The 25,780-nt window shown below is 43.2% G+C and overlaps 1 protein-coding gene across 8 annotated transcripts in view; it reads right to left on the bottom strand.

Annotated features, from left to right (window-relative positions):
- The window catches only part of herc2 (HECT and RLD domain containing E3 ubiquitin protein ligase 2), a 102,450-nt gene that overhangs the window by 22,509 nt on the left and 54,161 nt on the right, over window positions 1-25,780 (bottom strand). For 5 of the 8 annotated variants that reach the window (XM_034081617.2, XM_034081618.2, XM_034081622.2 and 2 more), the window contains exons 50-76: window positions 23,300-23,425; window positions 23,088-23,196; window positions 22,357-22,496; window positions 21,894-22,084; window positions 19,041-19,146; window positions 18,830-18,921; window positions 18,521-18,696; window positions 17,352-17,463; window positions 17,153-17,234; window positions 16,486-16,720; window positions 15,982-16,159; window positions 15,531-15,612; window positions 15,207-15,378; window positions 13,440-13,584; window positions 10,890-11,115; window positions 10,142-10,334; window positions 8,980-9,166; window positions 6,366-6,509; window positions 5,935-6,126; window positions 5,243-5,396; window positions 4,962-5,069; window positions 4,750-4,881; window positions 4,488-4,646; window positions 4,004-4,122; window positions 3,125-3,250; window positions 2,574-2,729; window positions 225-539 (exon numbers count right to left, since the gene is read on the bottom strand). In XM_034081617.2, the coding sequence (XP_033937508.1) occupies window positions 225-539; window positions 2,574-2,729; window positions 3,125-3,250; window positions 4,004-4,122; window positions 4,488-4,646; window positions 4,750-4,881; window positions 4,962-5,069; window positions 5,243-5,396; window positions 5,935-6,126; window positions 6,366-6,509; window positions 8,980-9,166; window positions 10,142-10,334; window positions 10,890-11,115; window positions 13,440-13,584; window positions 15,207-15,378; window positions 15,531-15,612; window positions 15,982-16,159; window positions 16,486-16,720; window positions 17,153-17,234; window positions 17,352-17,463; window positions 18,521-18,696; window positions 18,830-18,921; window positions 19,041-19,146; window positions 21,894-22,084; window positions 22,357-22,496; window positions 23,088-23,196; window positions 23,300-23,425 (4,157 nt within the window). The remainder of the gene's footprint in view (window positions 1-224; window positions 540-2,573; window positions 2,730-3,124; window positions 3,251-4,003; window positions 4,123-4,487; window positions 4,647-4,749; window positions 4,882-4,961; window positions 5,070-5,242; window positions 5,397-5,934; window positions 6,127-6,365; window positions 6,510-8,979; window positions 9,167-10,141; window positions 10,335-10,889; window positions 11,116-13,439; window positions 13,585-15,206; window positions 15,379-15,530; window positions 15,613-15,981; window positions 16,160-16,485; window positions 16,721-17,152; window positions 17,235-17,351; window positions 17,464-18,520; window positions 18,697-18,829; window positions 18,922-19,040; window positions 19,147-21,893; window positions 22,085-22,356; window positions 22,497-23,087; window positions 23,197-23,299; window positions 23,426-25,780) is intronic. The other 3 variants (XM_034081621.2, XM_034081623.2, XM_034081624.2) reach the window with 1 other exon arrangement.

The raw sequence follows: 25,780 nt of genomic DNA, 5'->3' as shown, positions 1-25,780 counted from the left end.
ATGTGAAATAAAGTAGAGAAAATCAGAAAATCTCCAAATTAAAAAGCAGAAAACAGCATTTTGTGACATTTGCATTGGAAACATTCAATTGAAAACACTTCAGGCTCCTTAGATCAAATCATTGTTGCAGCCAAAGTAATCGATGAGTTCCAGACAAAGATATCTCTAACATTGAGCATCAAACATGTTAATCACTGTATTGTGTGATGAGATTAGAGACAGACCTTTCCATCTGCGGTGACGGCGAACAGCGTCTGCTCCCCCCCGATCAGCTGCACCGGCCTCAGTGTGGCGAGGGCTTCAGTGGGCGTGGGAACTTTGACCTTCGCCCCCTCGATGCCCCCCAGCTGGCCCCTGTGGTTGTGGCCCCAGCCGTAGATGGTGCCGCTGCCCCCGGCCGACAGCGTCCAGTCGTCCGGTCGCCGGTTCATCCACTGAACGAGCTGCTCGTCGTGCTCGCGCTTGAACAAGTCGTGACTCTCGTGGAGGCTGTTCATGATCTCGTGGTCGGCCATAAGCTCTCGGATTTTCTTTGTGACCTTCAACGGCAGAGGAGATAAGGAAGGACAATTTGTAGTATACCTGGTATTAAATATATCTTCTTTTTGAATACCATTTGAATGTAAAAGTGTGTGAAGACCAGTGATGGGGTCGTTACTCAAAAAAAATAATGTATTACTTCTTTACTCTCTACATAAAGTAACTCGTTACATTACTTTTGCGGACTCAGCAACAGCCTATAGATGAGAGTAACACATGCGTCACTTCCGAGCAAAAATAACGGCTCCGCCCACTTTTGGGTGAAAACAAAGCTGTCATTTGAACGGCGGTCAATTCAAATTCTGAAGTTTTTGCCAATCCGATCAGAAATGTAAGAAAACCGTGGATTTGTGGATCTTCAAAGAGCCCGATGGCCAGACAGGCAAACAATTACATTCAATCATTGGAAATCCAAGATCGGGCTCGACATATGGTTAAATATAGCAGTTGGCGATCGATGTCCATAGATGAGTAACATTTACGGCCCCGCCCATTTTTGAGGGAAACCAACGCTGTCATTTGAACGGCGATCAAGCCTGAAGCCACAGAGCTCTTCTGTTACCGTCCTTTCTTCTTAGAGGAAGTCCAGAAACACTGGACTCTGGATTTGATTTAATGTTTGAGGTGCAATAAACGACTCCGCAGCTTTTTGGCATGATAACACAATTATTTTCCGCCTCGCTCATGAGAGTAACAGCTGGCGAAATTACGGCCTCGCCTACTGATTTTAATTTAACCATATATCGAGACCGATGATTTCATGTAACTGTCTGCCTGTCTGGACATCGTAATCGGGCTCTTTGAAGATCAGACAATCCACGGTTTTCTTTCATTTCTGATCGGATTGGCAAAAACTTCAGAATGTGTTTTGACCGCCATGAAAAAATAACAGCGTTGTTTTCCCCCCAAAAGTGGGCGGGGCCGTAATCTTCGCCCGGAAGTGACGTAGGTGTTACTCTCATCTAAAGCCAAAACCTAAAACTTAGGCCTACATGTGCACACATATAACAATTACTATTGCAATAAGGAAGATGTGAGCAGTGGTAGACACAAATTCTAAACTTTCAAACGTTCTCTTAAGTTCAGTGTCCATCGTCACATAACACTGTTGATGACTCCGCCATGTCTCTGTACGGCAGCACAACCCCTGTGACAGTTGCATGTGGACAAGTCGCGCAAATGTCACTCAAATATAAACCTCTAGTCTGTCAAAGGGAGAATCTAGTCATTTGTTTGCGCAATGTTATGGCGCGTTTCCACTGCAGCGGGTAGCTCGCTTTAAGCATGCCGAGCCGTGCGGGGCCCGTTTTTGGTTGCGTTTCCACTTGGCCTAGTTTTGGCCCGGGGCTACTTTTTCACCTTTTTTCTGGCCCGACTAAATCGTGGTTCTAGGGCCAGGAACAACCGGGCTGAGTCGGGCTGAGCATGCTAAACTAGAGAGAGAATCGCTGGCCAGGGGGCTACAACTACAACAAGATTAACATATTTGACCGTGATTTAATTGTAATACACGTTTCAAAATGATGCCGAAGTAACAACATACTGATACCGGTTAGTAAAAACCATGAATTAATGCTTTGACAAGTCTGTAGACAGACGGCAGGCGAAAAACCTTTTAAAATGCGTGCTTTCTAAATGTAGCTTGGCTAAGCTAACGTTATATATGCTCCGACCGTCCACACTCACAACAACGGCCTACAGACATAAATAAACCAGCGACTGTATCCTCCATGACACAGGCAGTCTGTGGGTTGTACTTGTTTAACTTTTGTCTAGTTTCTGAACAGATATGAGGAGCTGTGAGCTTGAATGCTAACAGCTAACGGCTGTGTTGTTTTTCTGGGGCGCTCATTGAAGATGACGTCACGGCTCCGCCTACACTGCGTTACTATAGTAACTGCCCCAGTTCCTAAACTGTAATGGAAGCGCAGCATTAAAGTGAGCCGGGCCTAAAAAGGCCTAACCAAACCGAGCGAGGCCTGCAGTGGAAACGCGCCATAAGTAACTGTAGTGAGATACTGGTGAAGACTCACTTCATCCAGGAAGGCTCTGGGCTGAGACGTCCTCTTGTCCAGAGCCACAGCCACTCTGGAGGCGGTGCAGTACCGGCGGAACCAGGCCCATTTATGGGTCTCAGCGCAGCAGGGCAACGTGTCCAGCTCCAGGTCGCAGGCAAGAGCAACCAACACCTGGATACATAACACAAAAACCTACTTTATGATCTACAAAAAACGAATGCACATTTGTCCATTCCACATAATTGGTTTGGTTAATGTCTCCAGGAAGATTTCAGAGTCCGAATTGATAAGAAGATGAGAAATTACATCATGAAGTCATGTAGACACAGATTATTTATTTCAGCTTTAGGCCCTTAATATTCTTAGATAAAATAAAACATGTCGAAAGAAACCAGAATATATGCAGGTCGGTTAGGCTCGTAACATTTTAATTATTTCCAACGGACAATATGACTTTAAATGTGTCGAACTTCAACCGGCTTTTTCCGCTCAAAGTCGAGTAAATTCGGGCCCACGTTACACTGCTATTAACCGATCGTGGTATAAGGTAATAATAATGAACGTACCTTGAAAAATGGACTGTGAAGCAGCTGCTTTCCTCCCCTGACGATGGGGTCCTCGTACTCGTACTGCCTCTGCAGAGCCTCTGGAAGCCCCTTCACTAAGGCGGCCAGCGCACTGCCTGTGAAACTCTGAAAGAAAATAGTTAATCAGATAAATTCCTTATTTAAACCATGAGCTTTGAGCTTCCATAGTACTGTATTGTATAGTTAAAATGCTTGATCACACTATTATTACAGGCATATATCTTCACACCAAAATAGATTACATTACATTACATTGCATTTAGCTGACGCTTTTATCCAAAGCGACTTACAATAAGTACATTCGACCAGGAAGACACAACCTTGAGGAAAACAGAATCATATAAGTACATCAGGTTTCAAAGAGCCAATCAGTTCAAGTGCTACTCAACTGGCTTTAGATAAGCCAGTCCTTTATTAGTATATAAGTGCTCTGTTAGCAGTTCTTAGATTATATGTTAGGAATTCTATATCAAATCAGATATTGAGCACTCTTGTATCAGGCTCCTTAGATTAAATCGTCGGCCAAACATGGAATAAACCCAATAAATATATCAGTAAAGCCTTTTATTAAGAAACTGTTCTCCTCACCCTTTAAGTTTATTTATTTATTTTTATTATATATACTATTTTGTTTGTTCTTTCCCACTATGACTATGTATGTCATTAAGTATGGTAACCCTGTCATGCTAGGTGTTTTCTTTATTATTTCGTGTTGGCTGTTCTGTTTGTCTTCTAGGTTGAAAAAGCGAAGCATGATGTCCACCCCAAAGAAGTCTGTACTTTTGCTTACACTTGTACAGTATGCTTCTTCTCAATACAAATATTTGAAACAAGAAACTTTTCTCCTGTGGATCTCACCATAGAGCGCGCCTCGCCCTCGCTGTATCCCAGCAGTCGGTTGATGTTGATGGACTGACCGTACTCTGTGGTCAGAAGCTTCCTCAGTCTCTGCAGAGCCCACATCCTGTGGCCGGCAGCTGCAAATACATTCAATTAAATACATCATGAATTCCGAAACGCCATTAAATCTCTACACCTCTAACCCTACTCCTTACATCTGACTTGTCTTTTACCCTTTTGTACCTTAGAAATATCCCTAAAGGTCTAAGATTATTCATGTACCTTTGTTATATTTAGTCATGTTTTATTATCTTTGCTTTTATATTAGTGTTTTTAAATGACGTTTTATGAGATGTTTCTTAATTCTCTTAGTGTCTTTCCTTTTTTGAAAGCACTTTGAATTGCCTTGTGTTGAAAGGCGCTATATAAATGCACTTGCCTTGCCTAAGAAAAGTCACATAAATAAACCTTTTGGAGATGATTATGGCCACAAGTACCGTACCTAGTGCACTGAGCTGAGCGCAGGCAGCCAGGGAGGCGGCGAGGCGCGGCACGATGCTCCGGTTGGAGGCGAAGTTGAGCCTGAAGTCCAGCAGACATGTGACCAGATCCATGGAGGGGCAGGACAGGATGCAGCGGTCTGAGAGGAGGTCTTTGGGACCTGGGGAGGGAAACGAAAAGGATTTATGTCACACATTTTGCGAATGGAAACACTGATCTGGTCACAGATTATTGTCAGTGTTTCGTCGTATGAGGTGGCTCACCAGCAGCAGGCATGATGGGATACACAGTGAAGCGCCACCCCCACCCGTTAACCGAGCCATCGCTGGTGAACTTCCATTTGAGTTCATCCCCCGGGATCCTCAACTCACTGGACCAGTCGGACCACTCCCGCCCTGAAGCACACACACGGTCAGACTTCATTCATGGACACACACTTAATGGTTACTCAGATGTATGGTCCTCCTCTCATCACCTGATCGGACGGATACGATCCTGTTGGCTCCGTCCATGATGGTCAGCGGGTCGTGGCGTCGCTCCGTCGAACATTGGCGGTCGAACTCTATCCTCAGACCCTCGGCACCTACAGAACAAAATAAGAGATACATTAAAGATGATACGGCAATTTAAAGTGTTTTTCATCAATATATTATAGGTATATACAGAACATGTCTCTGAAGTGTTTGTCTGAAACACCAAACGGATCATTGCAGCATCCCATAATCCCCTCTGTTTCTGTATCTTCTCCGTTTGTACCTGGGATCTTCACGGTGCCGCTGGTGGAGGTGTCGTCGGTGTACGGGTGGATGCTCTCCACCACGACGGGCTGAGAGGACAGGCGGCCGCTCTGAGAGTCCGTCGCCACGTCCTCCAACTCTGTGACACACAACTCCAGCAGCATGTCCGCCACCTGCAACACCGGAGAGACAGAGATTAAACAAATGTTACGACCAATCACGAGGCTCGGAGATAAAGATGCACCCAAATAACCATTCAATATAATTCACAAAAGTTCCCATAAGACAAATGATGCCATATTAATAATATATATTTAATCTTATCTTTTCTAAATCAATAATTCTTCCTTCTGTGGTATAGTATGAACTAGGGCTGCACGAATAGTTTTATATTACTTTAGATCGACTTTAATATTGACTTTTTATGATCAATATTGACTTTTAAAATGCTCACATGGAAATTAATGCTTTATATCTCAAAGTGTATTTTGCTGATTTCATAATGCATTCATTCATATTCACTACGACGTTTTAAATGCGGCTACACTTTGGTTTTGCAACAGTAATGTCTATCCCAAATGTTGAAATCTTCACATACAGTCAACATGTGTTTGCACCTCAATAAAGCTACTGACAGGAGAGCGAGTACAAGCAAAGTAAAAAAAATGGGTTTTACCGGTAACGTGATATTGTAAAAGTAAAGTAAATCACCTGAGGGTAAGCTGTTCCCATGCCTGACAGCACGGCGGACAGCACCTCCTTCCCTTTCTCTCCGGAGCGGCAGGACACCGCCAGCTTCAGCAGGTCCACCATCACACGGGTATCATCGGGAACGAGCAGACTGGTGAACTCATCCAGGTACTGAGGCTCCGGACCCACAACCTTACTATGGCTCTCCGAGTCCTGAAGGGAACATAAAGCAGGACAACGTGTTCGGGTTAAAGGAGTGGGGCAGAAATGACAGATTTTTTAAGGTAGCATCTCGCTGGTTTACTACAGCACGGTCACGGGCTAATGCTGGGCGTGATGCCGTTTAGTCGTCTCATTTAGTGAAGTGCTGAAATGCCGACACATTTCTGGGTTTTAGGACTCATTCCTGCACCACTTTATGAATTCACACACGCCGAGTCAGTCAAACTCACCTCTTTGGTCTTAGTCATGGTTTCAGCGATGATGCTGGCGGCTCCGGGGTCATCAGTGACGGGGATGAAGGGACGAGAAGTACCACCGGAGGCAGACGGGGTTATACCTGAGGAGGGGGTGAGAGCATCTTCTGAGGAGGGAGCCTACACACACACACACACACACACACACAAAAACATGTTAGCGCATGGGCGTAATTTCCACTGGGGACAGGGAGGACATGTCCCCCCCACTTTTCAAAAATCACATTTGTGTCCCCCCCCCACTTTTTAAATGTGTTTATATATTTTTTTTTTACGCAAGCGGTCATCGTCACGGAGGAGTGTCTGTGTGTGTGTGGCACGAGCGCATCTTGTGAGAGAGAGAGATAGAAAGAGAGAAAGACATGGAGAGTTAGGGGGTTGTTGTTAGCATTTGGTGCTAGCTCGGAGCTAACGGACATTAGAAGCTGTTTCAACAATAAGGAGAGCGAGAGTTCTTTCCTGTCGGACTTTGAGAGCGAGAGAGATAGAGAGAGAGAGAGAGAGAGAGAGAGAGAGAGAGAGAGAGAGAGAGAGAGAGAGAGAGAGAGAGACCTCTCCTGTGGGACTGAGAGAGATAACGTCAGCTCAGGGAGGTAAAGGACTGAGCGATTAGATTGTAAACTTTAGTCTAAGTTATCTCAGTGGGTCTCAAACGGTTTGGTCATCTATGTAAACAAATATTTCCATTTATGTAATATTAGTTGTATATAAAGTAAGTTAAGAAATCCTTCTATAGGTCAGTACACAAATAAAAAACACAGTTTGAAAGGGGAGTGATTAGTCAAATATGCATAAATAAAAAGATTGCAGACTAGGTAAGATACAGGTAGGAGAGAGGAGTTTATCAATGATGTGTTATTGGTTGTGAGAATATTCTAATGGTTTTTTGATTATTGAAATATATACAGTTCTGTTTCATATAAGTGTTGAAAGCTGTATCCATACATCTCTTAATGTTGCCCTCAAAGTGCACCAGATTGATGCATTCAACTTCAATTTAAAGAAAACAATCTTCCCGGGGTGCATGCCCCCGGACCCCCCTAGAGGATGTGAGGTCATCACAAATAAAACAGGTTCACATGGATAGGATACTAGATAAGTGTGCACACTCATTATATACACTACACATTTTTCTTGGATTTGTTAACACCATAGTCCCTGATATATTTGTAGACAGGCAGGAAATGGAATTAAATTGAGAAAATGTTTCATTGCGGAGGACCCCCTGTTTTGTGTCCCCCCCACTTCTCAAACCAAAGTTACACCCTTGCGTTAACGCCATGTTCACACAATAGGCTAGATCCAGTAGGGTGCGTTTTTTTTCAATTTCTTAAATAAGAACATTAAATTAAGAAATGCACCATGTATGACCGATTCAATTAACTTTCTTTGTATGAACTTAGTTTGAACTATAACATAATTTTAAAGGTCCCATGTCATGCTTTTCTGGTTCTTACCCGTCCCCTTGTGTGTTATGTAGCTTTGTCTGCATGTGAACGGTCTGCAGAGTCACAAACCCTCAAAGTACACCCTGTAGCGAGTAAAACTCTAACACAGAGAAGACCTGTCTGTGCTGCCCCAGAACGCCTCGTTGGAGATCTTTTTTGTCCTTGCCGTGTACAGTGACGTGACCATAACCAAATGGACCAATCCGTGGAGCTCCTCACACACACACACTCAGCGGCAAAACTGTGGCGCGCTTACACTGTAGGTGCGCCGTGTTTGGGGGGGGGGTGCTAGTGGAGCCTCGCAGATGGGGGTGCTGCAGCCCCCTCAGCACCCCCGCTTCCCACGTCCATGATGCTCAGGCTGAGTTTCGCGATGTCTCGCAGACCCCACGCAGCAGCCAGGAAACAACACCAGTAATAGAGCTGACACTGTCCGCTCCTCGCAGCAGCGAGCCGCGCAACGTCCCGCCAACACGGCACTCAGACCCCACGCAGCATTCACATCTGTTTGTCATTACTGGTGTCATTTCCTGGTTGCTAACAAACGCCATGGTAACACATAATCACTGATGTTCCGCTGTAACGGTGGTGGACTCATCAGAACAGAGTGGGCGAGCTGACCAATCAGAGCACACTGGGCTCACAGGGAGGGGGGGGGGGCAGGAGCTCCAACAAGCCGTGTAGGACAGAGAGTGAATACACATACTATACAGAGATGCTGTGAGAAACCAATGTGAGTTTGGAACAATGAACAATATAAATCTATTCTAGTAGACCTCAACAATGGAATTATGATCAGTAGAAATGGCCATGTCATGGGACCTTTAATGTTGAGCGTTGTAAGGTATTATCGCCTGTATTCATTCTTAATAGACCCTGGCCGGCAAAACTGCCAAGTTACCCAACATTTTAGAAACTGCATGAGGTTATATATGTATCTGTTTTATTGTGTTGCACTGTTGGAGGAGCTGTGACCTAAGTTTTCATTGTGATAAGTACACTGTATCTGTGCACTAATGACAATAAAAGCCTTGAATCTTGAATTTGGGAGCAATAGATGCCGTGGGTATGGATAAAAAAGGCAAAGGAACACCCTAACTGACAATTATTAAAGTCATACTAAATATAAATGTGTTCCTCACCTCTCCCTTCTTGTCCTGCCAGGGGTTGGGGCTGAGCCTCTCCTCGGCTTCAGGAAGGACCGGAGGCCCCTCTTCATCGCTGACGCTGGAGGAGGAGGAGGAGTCAAAGGGGGGGAGAGGGGAGCTGGCGGGAACCTCTGCAGGCAGGATCATGCTGGCCGGCATCAGAGCTCCAACCACTGCATCCCTGAGGACACACAGAACACTTCCTGTCAACGGTAACACACACACTAATGAGAGTTACAGTGCCTGATTATATTATTTAGACGTCATACACACTTTCAGGGCGTCACTCAGCACCACTTTGTAAACACAGCTATGATGATTTTAACACCATCAAAATCCCAAAGCATCTTAATCCTTTTCCTGACGTGATGCTAGCCAAAAGATTTTTCATTTTCATGGTTAAATATTAAACTAAGGTGGCTGTCATGACGATTATTTTCATTATCTGTTGATGTTTTTAATCTAGAGACATTTAAAGATATTCACTTTAATATGATATACGACAGAGAGAAGCAGAACATCTCCATATGTGATGGGCTGAAAACAGCAATTTCGGACAATTTGCATTAACATTTCCACAGAGATTTTAGCCTTTGCCGACCATTTACATGCACTAAAACCTATAGAACACACTACAGGAAAGGGAAAATAAAAAAAACTAAATAGAGCGTCTATAAATTACTCTTTCACATGTTCCGAGTTTATGACTTTGTTACTTTTTACTGTTTTCAGACTTCTTAGTGTGCATGTCACATGTCATTTTGGCCCGTCCACGCTACAGCTTCAAAAAAAGCTTGGAGCTGGGCGTGTCTGAAGCTCGACCAACAACCAATCACATGAATCTCCCGCCCCTGACACACAAGCAGCGGTTTGATTGGCTAGAGCTTGTACTGGCATATGATTTGATTGGCTGACGCTTCCACCGAAAGCTTCAGAAGCTTCAAAAGTTGAACATTGCTCAACTTTTGCAGCCTGAAACGCCAGGAAAGCTCCGCTCTGCATTCAAAGTGAATGGGCAGAAGCTGTGTGGACGGGCCGTAAGGCTTATGTGCAACAAGAAATGAAAGAAGGAGGGGGGTGACAAAGGTCCTTAGCCAGTCGTTAACATGGTTGAGTCACATGGTGCGTTGGAGGAGAGGATGTATTTCCGACTCACCGAGCATACATGATCTGCAGCGCTGACAGAACGTGGGACAGAGCCTGCTGCTTGGCCGGGTTTCCGTCCAGACTGAGCAGGATCTTGGCCAGCGACGGGCGGTTGGGCTTCACGCTGCTCTGCCCGCTCAGCTTGTTGTTCACTGCTGCTGAGTCACTGTCGGACTGGACGCCTGCAGAGGACAACACACACACTATGACACAGTTAATAATGTGACACACACATACAGCTCCTGCAGATATCAGACAGATTCAGAGCTGCAGTCAACCTGTGCCACCTCGATAAGTAAAGTAGCTGCACCCTCTGTCCTTAGACCATCACAGGAAAAACTCCCTAAGAAACCCCACTATTAAGAGGGAACAATGTTGTTGTTTTTTTGTTTTTTTAAACTTTGTTTATTGAGTTTTTTCAACAGCATAAAGTTATTCTATCAGAGCATGTATCGAAATCTTCACTTTATAGAAAAATAGGTAGAGTAACAATGTAAGCAAAATCCCACACAGACAGAAGACAAACAGACAAACAACATATAAACAAATAAATAAATAGAAAACCAGTCAGCTAAAACAAAAATCTCAATAATAAACAATAAATGTCAGGACGGCAGCACCTCCTCCCCGCGACAACCCATCCAGTGTTGGGACCCCTCCAAAATGCAAAAGTTTAATCAGGAACGATTGGGAACTTTCTCCTCTTAACACATTTGAAAAAAGGGCCCCATATTTTGAGGGGAACATTTGATGAGTACCTAAGTAAGAAGCTCCGAGCGAGTCCCGGGCGGTCTGGAAGAGGACGGGCTCGTGCACGGAGGGCGTGGTCACGTCGACCGTGGTCCAGGCCACGCTGTGGGAGGAGCCACAGGCCACCCGGGTGATCTTCTGCCCCTCCAGACCCTGCACCAGGGTGGGCTTCCTGTTCACCGTGGTGGTGCCGTTCCCCTGCTGCCCGTGGTCGTTATCTCCCCACGCAAACACCTGAGGGAGGAACGCGAGGGGAAAACCTCAGTATAAACACGAAGGTCTTTTGTGTTACATTCAAGGTTTTCTTTAACTGTTCTAAAATGGAAAATCGTGAACTTAATTTTCTTTAGTTTCATAAATGTACAGACGCCCTGAGAGGCAAGGCAGGGCTAGACATTAGCAGGGTGTATGCAGGAATCCTGAAGTCAGATGTAATTCCTTTCAAGACCTTTTTTAAGACCCTTTCCGTACATTTTAAGACCTCATCGCCACTTGGAGTTTTAACCGGTTACCTTGGCGACACACTTCACCTCACATTGACTATACACAGTATTGATTGTCCTTCCTCCTTATCTTCCAACCATTTGGACGCAGACTTGCATTTCCCTATAACGATGTTGTTTAACAACCGGCGTAAACGGACCTTCGCGCTATCAAGCAGTGAGCGAGCGACGTCCTGTTCAGATGACGTCAAACCCAACGGGATGCCATCAATAAACTCCACAGAATCACACGACACACCTACGCCATGACTACATTCAGGCAGACTGTAGAACACAACCTCTTTGGATCATTTATATACTTATTGAAAACAAGCTACAAAATGTAACACCTTGGAAAATGCAGTTTAATAGCCTTAATTTTCGCTAAATTGATTTATCAACTTTTAATACTTTTTAAGACCCCGCGGACGCCCTGCTTATAAATGGCCCGCTGGCCCGGAAGCACTATTTAGACAGCATAACGTACTTTCCACTTGCCCGCTCGGGTCATTAAAAATGTTGCTTTAACGAAAAACAGTAAGACATAAAATCACATGATCCTGTGGTATTTTGGTATTTTGACAAGCAATGTTGTTAAATTGTTTTGTTTATTAACGCTACAACATAGCGTTTCGTGAGGCGGTTGTCGCTGTTGGATGAAAATTAAACGGCTGTTTGCTGCGGAGTAGAGCGCAGTGCGAGCACGCTCCTTCACAGACTTTCGCGCCACCTAACCATTCGCCAATTTTTTTTTAAAACCAGCGGTAACCGGCCAAAAAACAATCTTCAAATATAAGAAAGTCACCGGAGGAGTTAAAGGAGAGTGACAGGGAGTATGAAATCAATGCCAACTTAATGGACCAGCACCAGAGGCGTTCCCATACACAGAGGTTGAAGCTGTTCTTCATGAAATCCCAGAAGGATGAAGTGCTCTGACAAACAGTGCCATCCTTGCGCAAAATGATTATACAGGAATGAAAAGTCAATAAATAAACATGTTGTTAAAACTTTTTTTTTTTTCTCCCACCACCCGCCCAAGTATATTTCAGATCTGTGGGAAACACTGTATGCTGTATATTGGCTATCGGGAAATGTCCCAGCAGTTTAGGAGAATGAAGGCTCTAATCTAATCTATTACATAGCCATTACATTTCTAACTCCTGATAATGACAGGAAGGCAGGAAGTGCAAATAATAATTATCTTAGCAGAAATGTCACCTTCCTTTTTTTCTTTTAACAATGACCACAATATAATAATTGTAATAAACCAAATATGAAAATGAGGAAGAACTGATGATTCAAATTAGGCCTGCTCGATTATGGCAAAAATCATAATCTCGATTATTTGGGTCAATAATTGATATCACGATTATTAAAAACGATTTACTTTGAAAACATCCATTTATTGAAAAAAATATATATAAATATATATATATATATAAAATAATCGTTTTATTTCAATTATGTTATTTTTATAATCGTTGCAAGCCAAAATCGTAATTGCAATTAAAATACGATTAATTGAGCAGCCCTAATTCAAATTCTAAAAGTAGAAATGTATATTTTGTGCATAAATTACTATTGCAACAAATGTGTTAATTTTCTTCATTATTAGAGTGGATTTTTTTTGGACGAATGCTCCGGGCCAGTGGCTACAATGGTGGGGCCGGTGAGAACGAAAATCTACTACCCCTGCAATCAATCTAGTAACCAGTTTCCTAGGTGTGTTTTCTTTATTGTTCAATCTCCTGTGTTAATGATATATGTATGGTTTAAAAAAAAGGGATGTGCCGTGGTTATCTAAATACATTCTTTAGTTTAAATCTGTGAAGTCTTCGCTCTAAGCACTCAATCTTAACAACGTCTTCAAGTGTTCCAATATTGAGTAGCTGCCTCTTATGATAGGAAGTGATTCCTTCTGATGGATGGTAGCACATAAAAGGGAAACTGGCCGTGAGACAAAGGTCAGAGTCGTGAGAGTCGATAAATAAAGTCGCGCTCCAGGAGGAGAAAACACTCATCTGGCTCAGAGCCACGGCAGTAACTGAGCAGAGGCTCTGGACGGTCAGTACACACCTGTCCTGTTTCTGTAACAGCCAAACAGTGCAGCGCGCCCACCGCCACGTGGACAATCTTTTTCCCCCGCAGTCCCTCCACCATCTGAGGCTTTCGCACGTGGACATCGGTGCCGTGGCCCAGGCGGAAATAGTCGCCTTTGCCCCTGTAAGGAAACACGAACAGTTAAAGTTCCCTATTATACTGTTTTACATCAATATATTACATGTCTCTGATTGGCTGAAACACCAAACAGATCATTGCAGCATTACCCATAATCCCCTCTGTTTCAGCCCTGTTTCAAAAGTGCTGACTGGAGGTGTTTCTCAATCGCGAGTAAAGCTGCTCCAGAGCCACTATTTCAAGCACACTACGTCATTGAGTGCCGCCGAAGGACTGTTCCAATGTCCAGCATACTTGGAATTCTACCGAGCCCGGCGTACTTCGTAGCGAGAAATTTCGAGGCTGCACATGTGTAGACTCCGCGGTCTTAAAATCCCCACAATGCTTTGCGCACGGACCAATTTCCCCAAATCTATGGCGGAAAATGTAAGGCGGGGCCTCTCATATGACGCACACCTGCTCGCCTGTTCCACTCTTCGTTTTTCCCAATGCCAGGAAGGATTCTTGCCTCGCTTCTGAAGCAAGTGACTCGGAAGACATGTGCTACCAAGCAAGCGTACTCAAGATTGAGAAACACCCTTTCTGTCTGTTACTTTAGATGAAAATAAGGAGCCCCTCCCCACGCCCCTCTGAGAGAGATTTGGTTACAAAGAACACAATGGTGCTCTAGAGGAGATTCAGGTGATAAGGGGGGGGGGGTTACCTTGGTTGCTGATTGGCTAATGGTTACACAAGACAACACATCGTTATGACATCATCAAGTGGCCAAAATCTGATCAGCTCATTTTCAGACAGGTTTTTATAGAAATGGATCAAAAAGAGAGAGAATCTTTGTTCCTGAAGCTTTCAGAGTCTCTTTCCACAGAGGGGACACATGTTGATGTAGAAGAGACATGAAGAAGAGGGGACACATGTTGATGTAGAGGAGACATGAAGAAGAGGGGACACATGTTGATGGAGAAGAGACATGGAGAAGAGGGGACACATGTTGATGTAGAAGAGACATGGAGAAGAGGGGACACGTGTTGATGTAGGAGAGACATGAAGAAGAGGGGACACATGTTGATGTAGAAGAGACATTAAGAAGAGGGGACACATGTTGATGTAGAAGAGACATGAAGAAGAGGGGACACATGTTGATGTAGAAGAGACATGAAGAAGAGGGGACACATGTTGATGTAGAAGAGACATGAAGAAGAGGGGACACATGTTGATGTAGAAGAGACATGAAGAAGAGGGGACACATGTTGATGTAGAAGAGACATGAAGAAGAGGGGACACATGTTGATGTAGAAGAGACATGAACTAGAGGGGACACATGTTGATGTAGAAGAGACATGAAGAAGAGGGAACACATGTTGATGTAGAAGAGACATGAAGAAGAGGGGACACATGTTGATGTAGAAGAGACATGAAGAAGAGGGGACACATGTTGATGTAGAAGAGACATGAAGAAGAGGGGACACATGTTGATGTAGAAGAGACATGAACTAGAGGGGACACATGTTGATGTAGAAGAGACATGAAGAAGAGGGGACACATGTTGATGTAGAAGAGACATGAAGAAGAGGGAACACATGTTGAGGCTGTGCTTCATCTGCAGTCAGGGGAAGATGTTTCAGAATCAGAAACCTGAAACAATGTTTAAAAAACCCTCCTTCTCACCAGGTCCACACCACTCCAGATTTGGTGAGTGCCAGAGAGAACTGAGCTCCACACTCGATCTGACTGACCGCCTGTCCGTTCAGCCTCTCGATGTTCTGGGGGATGTTGCAGCCTTCACTGCCTCCACGACCCAGCTTCCCAAAGTCCCCGTCCCCCCAGGAGAACACCAAGCCTGACAGGACAGAAAATACATGCATCACTAAATGGAAACTAACACACATCTATACAAGCAGAGAGAAATCTTCTCAGGCGTAATAAAGGTAGTTCAGGAGACTTTTTAATACACAGTATATACTCTGAAGGATAGTTAATGAACAGAAATACCTTCATCAGTGAGGGCCAGAGTTTGAGCGTCCCGGCTCCCACAAGCCACCTGGATAACTCGATGTCCCAGAAGCACTTTCACCTAGAAGACACAGAAAAGGGAGTTCATAGTCAATTTAAATCTCAGAGAATATCTGCATTTTCTCTTTGGAATATTGTAAAAAATAAGATCTGTGGAAAACGAAGCTGTTTGATAAATGCACGTTTTGTTCAGTATCCACATGTCTACCCTACTTTTATAATTTTCGAATCATAAATCTAAGATCCGTCTCTTAAATGTGTCTCAACCACAGACCTTATTTCCAGATATTTCAACCAAAAATGCTCAAAAAACCATCGACTCCGAGACGAGGGAACCGGAAGTGGTAACATGCTAACTCACTTCCGGGTTTTAGGACTCGTCCCCGCACCGCTCTATAGAAGTGGTTCGGTGCAAGAAGTACAGACGTACCAGTTTGGGCCTGAGCTGCGTGGTGTTGTCTCCGTGTCCGAGGCGGCCGTACTCCCCGAGGCCCCAGCTGTACAGCTCCCCGCTGGAGGTGATGGCGGCGCTGTGCGAGCTGCCACAGGCGATGTCCCGGATACGCTTCGTCTTCAGAGCCTCGATCAGCCGAGGCTTGTCACAGTTCCTACAGGAAAGGTGGAAAAACACGTAATTATTACTCATATTAGGAGAAAGTTGTCCATAATGTATAATAATTGCAACAGGTTAACGTGTCCAGGAAGGTTCTAATGTCGTGGAAAAATGTGAAATTACGGTCAAATATTATCTGTATATTATTTACCTAGAAACAATTGATAGGAAGACATATCAAAAATCACTATCAATAGACGTGACCATGTTTTGATGCACATTTCTGGTGCCAAAAATGTGTAATTTTCAAATATGTTTAGGCTCTTAAATGTGCATTTATTGTAAAGATAATAACAACAGTATTTGTGCAGCTTAACGTACATTCTGCTGAAGTGTCCCAGCTTGCCGTCGTCTCCCTCTCCCCACGAGAACACCTTCCCGTCCACGGTCAGCGCCATGGCGTGCCGTCCCCCAGAATGCACTGCGACTTTCTTCACCACGTAGTTACTGAGTGCAGTGATCTGGCGGGGGATTGGGATGGTCCCGCTGGAGAGACCCAGGCCCAACCGGCCGTTAGTGGCCTCTCCACAGGCGTAGATCTTCCCCTCCACCGTCACTGCAGCACAGACACAACGGTTACACACAACACAATATGCTTTTTATTGAAGACACACAGAAAATACATTTGGTACATCGATAGGTTAGATTGAGCACTTCAAAGCCACAAGTGTTCAGCTTAGTCTCTACTATTGTACATCACTTGACAAGCCATACGTAGTTGATCTTCACTTGAAGGCGTACAATATTTAAACCACAATTATAACCAAAACAGACCATGGAGCCAAAATGTAAGAGAGTGACAAACAAAAATAAATAAATACAAAATAATAAATAATAACAACACAATATGTTCTGATGTAGTTCAGCGAAACACACGAAATATAAAAACCCACAGGTTATTTGTAGCACTGTGAGATTTTGGCTCATAATTCTTAATCAGTGAATTTAAGGGAAACAGAGTATTAACTCTTAAACATTTATCACCCACCTGCAAAGAGGCTTTTGGAGCCACCGGCCACTTGAACCACATTGAGAGCAGAGAGAGTTTCAGAGAAGGAAGGAACCTTGATCTGTGGAGGACACAAAAGGACGTTATTTAAGATGCAGCAGCTTCTCTCTCTCGGAGGACAAATCTACTCTAAAATACTGCAGCCCTTCATTTAGAGTGAACTCTCCAGCGTCTGCACCTTGGAGCCTTTGAGTCCTCCCAGCTGGTCCTTGTCGTTCAGACCCCAAACGAACACTTTGGTCCTGATGGTGGCCGCTGAGTCCAGACCAGAGGACTTCTTACGGGCAAGACTGGAGGCAAAAATGAAACGCACACATTGAGGATCAGAACATGAATGAGTTCAGCTTTAATGGTCTGCCATGAGATATGAATCAAACACTTTCTTAATGTAGCTAAACCTTACCATGGTAATCTTTGATTAAAGGTCCCCTATTATACTGTTGTTCATCAATATATTATAGGTCTTAGATATATACAGAACATGTCTCTGATTGGCCGACACATCAACCAGATCATCGCAGCATTACCCATAATCCCCTCTGTTTCAGCCCTGTTTCCAAAGTGCTGATTCTCTGTCTGTTACTTTAGATGAAAATAAGGAGCCCCTCCCCACGCCCACACATGTTGATGTAGAGAGACATGAAGAAGAGGGGACATATGTTGATGTAGAAGAGACATGAAGAAGAGGGGACACATGTTGATGTAGAAGAGACATGAAGAAGAGGGGACACGTGTTGGTGTAGAAGAGACATGAAGAAGAGGGGACACATGTTGATGTAGAAGAGACATTAAGAAGAGGGGACACATGTTGATGTAGAAGAGACATGAAGAAGAGGGGACACATGTTGATGTAGAGAGACATGGAGAAGAGGGGACACATGTTGATGAAGAAGAGACATGAGGAAGAGGGGACACGTGTTGGTGTAGAAGAGACATGAAGAAGAGGGGACACATGTTGATGTAGAAGAGACATGAAGAAGAGGGGACACATGTTGATGTAGAAGAGACATGAAGAAGAGGGGACACATGTTGATGTAGAAGAGACATGAAGAAGAGGGGACACATGTTGATGTAGAAGAGACATGAAGAAGAAGAGACACGTGTTGATGTAGAAGAGACACGAAGAAGTGGATTTTGCATAATAGGTGACCTTTAAGGCACGTATTGAAGAATATACTTTTTAATTTTTCAAGTATTTTCTTTTCAGCAAACAATCTGAAAACGTCTTCCACCCCTTCCTGTGAGCATTTACACATTTCGTACATCCTGAATCTGCTAGTTAATGTAATGTAATGTAAATACCTGCTTATTATAAATAAGGAAATCGTCTACGACCACACAACTCACCTCCCGGTAGCAGTTTTGTCGTCGTCGTCCTCTTCGTTGTCCGATGCGAGGAAGGGCACGGTGGCCAGGTCTTCATCCTCCGCTCTGATGCGTCCCACGATGCCGAGGCTGTGGATCTTACAGTCGATCCCCGAGCTGCGGCACTGCTTGATGGCGACCTCGATGTATCTGTGATACTGTGGGAAACGGGTCATTTGGGTTATATCGACAACCATTTCTTAACCCATGTGCCCAACTTTTAAAGTGAGGCAGGAGAGTTAAGATAATAAACATTCATTACAAATTAAAGTCAGTTAAAAGCCAACTGACCTCAGTGCAGTCACTCAGGACCAGGATGGTGGTGTCTGTGGGGTTGATGTTAATCGTCTTAAGCTCAATTAGATTGTTCAAAGAGCTTCCACCTGTAATTCAAGAAGAGAAAGCACATTGCTTTTGCTGTTAAAAAAAGTTAAAATGTCAACAAACATCTAAACTAAGGTGCAAGTGTGTGTAAACTGTAAACGGTTCAAATGGTACGTGCCTGACACCACCACTAGTGAGGGCATGTAGCTGCTGTCCGCTGGATCCACCACCATCTTCAGCCTGTGCACCAGAACATCTGGAAACAGCTCCATACGGATCCAGTGCTGGAGACCAAAACATAAAGAAGTCCATTATACTCCAATAATAATAATAATAATTCCTTACATTTATTATAGCGCTTTTTCAATGACTCAAAGCGCTTTTACATATACACACATTACACATATATCATACATGCAATGGTCAAACACTGTGGACAATACCCACAGGAGCAAGTTCAGGTGAAGTGTCTTGCCCAAGGACACACCGGCTTTACAGACGCAGCAGCGGCGGGTTTCACCCCTTGATCTGATGATCATTGCACAGCGCACTGCGCCACAGGGAGGCATGCATCTTCACGCCTCGAAGTCATCGAGGCGCTTTTACAAGTACACATTGATATTATACATGTACTGTGGACAATACCCACAGGAGCAAATCCGGGTGAAGTGTCTTGCCCAAGGACACAACGGCCTGACGCAGTGGCGGCAGGAGCGGGTTTCGAACTGGAGTTCCCCAGCACTCCCCCTTGATCTGATGATCGGATGCACAGACCACTGCGCCACCCGTCCCCAATAAAGATGAAATAGACTGTAATGCATCTTTATCTGTGTGACCGGCATACTTATTCCTACTCTCCTTCACCCATTTTGTAATCCCTGAAGGGCTAATGTATCCTTACAGGAAGTTTAGGATGAGGCTCGTTTTTAAAAATAAGTACCGTACTTTTCGGACTATAAGCCGCGACTTTTTCCCCCATTTCTTTGTACAGCTAACGGCCACTAGGGAACCTCCTAAATCTATGGATTTTACAGATACAATTAACCACCTTTAACGCTATGGGCTCTATGACCGGTCCGCGTCCGCCACCTTTAAGGGCGGGCTCCAGCAGGAAAAGCTGGAGGCCGGAAAAGAGTGAGACAGGTAGCGCGCCAAAGTAAAAGTGGAACCGAGAGACAGAACGAGAGCAAGACAGACGGACCATTTAGCTGCTGCGGCTTATATGCAGGTGCGCTATATAGTCCGAAAAGTACGGTAACTATATTTTAACAGGTAACTCAGGATTAGCCATGTTTTTAAATATAAAAGCACTAGAAACTTAAAGGAAGCTAAGAGGGAGGCATGCTTGCAGAAATAAAAGCCCTATAGAATCCTTACGCCCCGTCTACACTACAGGCATCGAAAAATGCTTTCAACGCTTCGCCCATTCATTTGAATGGCGTAGAAGCGAAGCGAAAACGTAGAAGATTTTGAATCTTCGCCGAACTGCATTGTGGGGAGCGGAGCATGGCTTTGTAAGCATCGTGAGCATCAAAAGTTGAACAACGTTCAACTTTTTATGCTCCCGATGCTTTGGAAGCTGGCATCAGCCAATCAAATCCCGTTTATGCAAATCTGACAGTAGAAGCGCTAGCCAATCAAACCACGTGCAAGCTGGGAGAGCCAGACCGCAGTTCATTTCCTCATATTCCAAACGAGAAATTACGGTAGCAAATCACCCGGTTCTTTCCGACCAGACTATTTACCGGGATACAAACCGGAGGAACCAGGCATGGAGGGAGGTGGCAGAGACAGTGGGTGAAACTGGTAGGTTTTCGCCTGTTTGGGGATTTTATATCCAGTTTACTTCGTTTTAACATTGCTATTGCTTTGTATGCCGGGGGCGGGAGATTCATGTGATTGGTTGTTGGTCGCGTTGCTCGCAAAAAATCGCCCAGCTTCAAGATGTTTTGATGCCTGTAGTGTAGACGGGCCGTTACAGGAAGCTCAATAAGATGCATGTTATTTAAAATAAAAGCCCCATAAAGCAACTATACTACCACTCAGAGTTCCCGTTAGAATATTTTTTTGCCGGTCAACGTGTCCGTTAAAGTTAAATCTTCCGGTGAGAAAAGTGCCGGTCAAAGGTCTTCTTTGTTATTTATTGAGCTTTAAAACAAATTGATATGACTCGATATTAAACAAACTAATTATAGTAGATTAACTACATTATTCAAAAGTGAACAGTAACTTACAATAACACGGGAATAATAAACGGAGCGCGCTCTCCCTCTCCTGGCAGCCCGTCAGTCTCATGCAGCTCACGGATCAGTAATGAGTGACCCGACGTAAAACATATCTATAACTAGTTACGGTAGTTTGAGAGGTCATTAAAATAGCTACGTGTGATATTCTAACCTGAAGTGTGTGTTTTGTCCGCTCACCGCTGCAGGTGATCATGCAGAGCTGCGTGACGACTCGTCAGCAGCAGCTGATCTCTCTCGCGTTTATGTCCATATCGATCAGATCCAGCTAGTTCTAGCTAATGATATGACTACCTGCTTATCAAGACACCTAAACAATAAGGGTCGCTATGCAACCGGGTGAGGCCGCAAAGTATAGCGCAGCATTATGCATTTGTTTACATGCCCACCGGAACCCCGAGGCATTACCAACAGATCAACGCACAATCAACCCACACAGGACATCTCTTTCTCCACATTACGTGTTAGACATTAGAGTTGACTATTCTTGTCTGTCACACACTCTTCTTGTCTGTGACATACTCTTCTTGTCTGTCACATACTCTTCTTGTCTGTCACATAAGTGGCGCAACTGATTCGGTATTGCGCTCAGTGGAAATTATTTTGACCGGAGCGATTTAGATTTGCCGTCTTCAGCATATTTTACCGGTCATAGTCCTATAATTACGGGAACGGGAACTCTGCCATCAATACCTCCTTATCGCTGGTATTATTACACAGCAGTCACACAGTCACAATATCTCAGTAGGGAATGTTCTAGTTTCTAGAGTAAGCATTAAATGTCGTGCCTTTCCCTGCGATCCGGAGGACTGCCAGCACTGATCGGTGCTGTCGATGAGGCGCGAGACCTGGTTCACGGAGGACGAGACGCTCAGGCTCTTCACAGCTCGCGACCAATCATCGATCAGCATCCCACGCTGGCTGTTGTGATGCTTCTTCAGCTGCTTCCCTGAGCGGCCGCAGAAACCTGGAGACTGGCCTGATGATGTTGGAGGAAACATAGTTTAGAAACAGTACAAAAAGGGACCGGGTACACCACAACGTAAACATACCAACACACAAAAACTGACGTAAAACATTCAGGTATCAGATGCTCAAAAGAATCAAGGAAGTATTGGCACTAGTTATCAGCAACAACATTGAGTAACGCAGATTTGTAATGGTGATTGGGACCATGAGGATTATTCTCTCCGGTATGATTTGATGCTTTTGCAGTGAAACTGGACACATGGGGTTTTCTGTGTGACTTACCTGGCTCGTTGATTCTGCCAAAGGAATGCCTGGTGTTGTGTTTGCGGGTTTTAAAGCAGTTTTCACAGAAGTCGAAGTCGTCGCAGTTCCTGCATTTGAACCTGGGGCCGTTTATAGGAAACATCTGGCAGCCGTCACACCTGCAGACAAAACAAGCTTCGATTAAAGAACATATTGAGATGTCGAGTACAGTACATTTCCGAAGGGGCTGGTCTGGGGGTATATGAGACCAGAATTTGTCATAATGACAAGTTAAAAGGTAGCCTACACCGGCAGCCTCTGGAAACTTCAAACTAAATTGTATTGCATTAGTTATAAGTAATATCAAAACTTCATTTAAATAATATGTTTGTTTATAAAATGACTAAAGAAGCCACGAATGACTTACCTAAGTTGACCTAACACTTAATCTTTACAGGAAGCATAGGATGAGGCATGTTTTTCAAAATAAAAACCATCGGAAAGTAACTTTATCCTGACCGGAAACTCAGGATTATTTACGAATCTCAAAATAAAAGTACGTCTGACCTTACAGGAAGAGGCATTTTTTTTAAATTCAATAAAAGCACCATCAAGTATCCTTAAAGGAAGCTCCAGGTGAGTCTTGTTTTTCAAAATAAAAGCCTCAAAGTAACTTAACTACTGAGTCAAAATTCAGTATATTTGTCCAGTCCGGCTTAATAAGGAAGATATATGTCCAAACCAGAGAGAAGGATGGTATAAATCCAAACCTGACTCCAGGGTGAACACTGGGCACCAGCTCCATCTCAGCCAGCAGGCCGGTCCAGTGGGACTGCTGAGGGAAGTCCACGATCACATCCTTCCCATTGGCACTGAACGCTGAAACAAACCAACCAGCTCTGTCAGCGCAGAAACAATGGATTCTGTCTCTTCAACATGTGCTTGTTCAGATTATGAACAGAAGACACAAAGAGCTGCTTACCTTTCACAACCCCAACACTCCTGTGAGTGACGGAGCCCCACTTGTACTTCGGTGTGGTGACAGTGGGCTTCACCCTCACTTTGTCACCTATCTTTATGTGGGAGGGAGAACTTTGTGGTGGGAATCCTGGAAATAAAGCAAATAATGTCCGAAAACATGTTAATGTGGGAAGAAAAAACATTCTGAACTTCTCTTGCCATTCTTTTAGAACTTATCTGAAAATAAATATACGTAGTCACTGACATTTTGCCATATATGCGCTTGTTGGCTTTGCTTTTTGTTCAAGCCTTTCAAAATAAATGCCTCAGAAAATAATTATTTCCTAAGGTAACTCAGCATTAGAAATATATTTCAAAATAAAATCCCCAGAAAGTAACTCTTACCATACAGGAAGCTCAGTAAGATGCATGTTTTTCAAAACAAAAGCTTCATATAGTAGCTGTATCATTACAGGAAGCTCAGTAAGATGCATGTTTTTCAAAACAAAAGCTTCATATAGTAGCTGTGTCATTACAGGAAGCTCAGTAAGATGCATGTTTTTCAAAACAAAAGCTTCATATAGTAGCTGTATCATTACAGGAAGCTCAGTAAGATGCATGTTTTTCAAAACAAAAGCTTCATATAGTAGCTGTGTCATTACAGGAAGCTCAGTAAGATGCATGTTTTTCAAAACAAAAGCTTCATATAGTAGCTGTATCATTACAGGAAGCTCAGTAAGATGCATGTTTTTCAAAACAAAAGCTTCTTATAGTAGCTGTATCATTACAGGAAGCTCAGTAAGATGCATGTTTTTCAAAACAAAAGCTTCATATAGTAGCTGTGTCATTACAGGAAGCTCAGTAAGATGCATGTTTTTCAAAACAAAAGCTTCATATAGTAGCTGTATCATTACAGGAAGCTCAGTAAGATGCATGTTTTTCAAAACAAAAGCTTCATATAGTAGCTGTGTCATTACAGGAAGCTCAGTAAGATGCATGTTTTTCAAAACAAAAGCTTCATATAGTAGCTGTATCATTACAGGAAGCTCAGTAAGATGCATGTTTTTCAAAACAAAAGCTTCTTATAGTAGATGTATCATTACAGGAAGCTCAGTAAGATGCATGTTTTTCAAAACAAAAGCTTCATATAGTAGCTGTATCATTACAGGAAGCTCAGTAAGATGCATGTTTTTCAAAACAAAAGCTTCATATAGTAGCTGTATCATTACAGGAAGCTCAGTAAGATGCATTTTTTTCAAAACAAAAGCTTCTTATAGTAGCTGTATCATTACAGGAAGCTCAGTAAGATGCATGTTTTTCAAAACAAAAGCTTCATATAGTAGCTGTGTCATTACAGGAAGCTCAGTAAGATGCATGTTTTTCAAAACAAAAGCTTCATATAGTAGCTGTATCATTACAGGAAGCTCAGTAAGATGCATGTTTTTCAAAACAAAAGCTTCTTATAGTAGCTGTATCATTACAGGAAGCTCAGTAAGATGCATGTTTTTCAAAACAAAAGCTTCATATAGTAGCTGTGTCATTACAGGAAGCTCAGTAAGATGCATGTTTTTCAAAACAAAAGCTTCATATAGTAGCTGTATCATTACAGGAAGCTCAGTAAGATGCATGTTTTTCAAAACAAAAGCTTCTTATAGTAGCTGTATCATTACAGGAAGCTCAGTAAGATGCATGTTTTTCAAAACAAAAGCTTCATATAGTAGCTGTATCATTACAGGAAGCTCAGTAAGATGCATGTTTTTCAAAACAAAAGCTTCATATAGTAGCTGTATCATTACAGGAAGCTCAGTAAGATGCATTTTTTTCAAAACAAAAGCTTCTTATAGTAGCTGTATCATTACAGGAAGCTCAGTAAGATGCATGTTTTTCAAAACAAAAGCTTTATATAGTAGCTGTATCATTACAGGAAGCTCAGTAAGATGCATGTTTTTCAAAATAAAAGCTTCATATAGTAGCTGTATCATTACAGGAAGCTCAGTAAGATGCATGTTTTTCAAAACAAAAGCTTCTTATAGTAGCTGTATCATTACAGGAAGCTCAGTAAGATGCATGTTTTTCAAAACAAAAGCTTCATATAGTAGCTGTATCATTACAGGAAGCTCAGTAAGATGCATGTTTTTCAAAACAAAAGCTTCATATAGTAGCTGTATCATTACAGGAAGCTCAGTAAGATGCATGTTTTTCAAAACAAAAGCTTCTTATAGTAGCTGTATCATTACAGGAAGCTCAGTAAGATGCATGTTTTTCAAAACAAAAGCTTCATATAGTAGCTGTATCATTACAGGAAGCTCAGTAAGATGCATGTTTTTCAAAACAAAAGCTTCATATAGTAGCTGTATCATTACAGGAAGCTCAGTAAGATGCATTTTTTTCAAAACAAAAGCTTCTTATAGTAGCTGTATCATTACAGGAAGCTCAGTAAGATGCATGTTTTTCAAAACAAAAGCTTCATATAGTAGCTGTATCATTACAGGAAGCTCAGTAA

This window comes from Pseudochaenichthys georgianus, chromosome 4 (genome assembly GCF_902827115.2).
Source record: "Pseudochaenichthys georgianus chromosome 4, fPseGeo1.2, whole genome shotgun sequence".
NCBI classification, from domain to species: Eukaryota; Metazoa; Chordata; class Actinopteri; order Perciformes; family Channichthyidae; genus Pseudochaenichthys; species Pseudochaenichthys georgianus.
The sequence above is the reverse complement of the archived record's forward strand: the minus strand, read 5'-3'. Positions and strand labels throughout refer to the sequence as shown.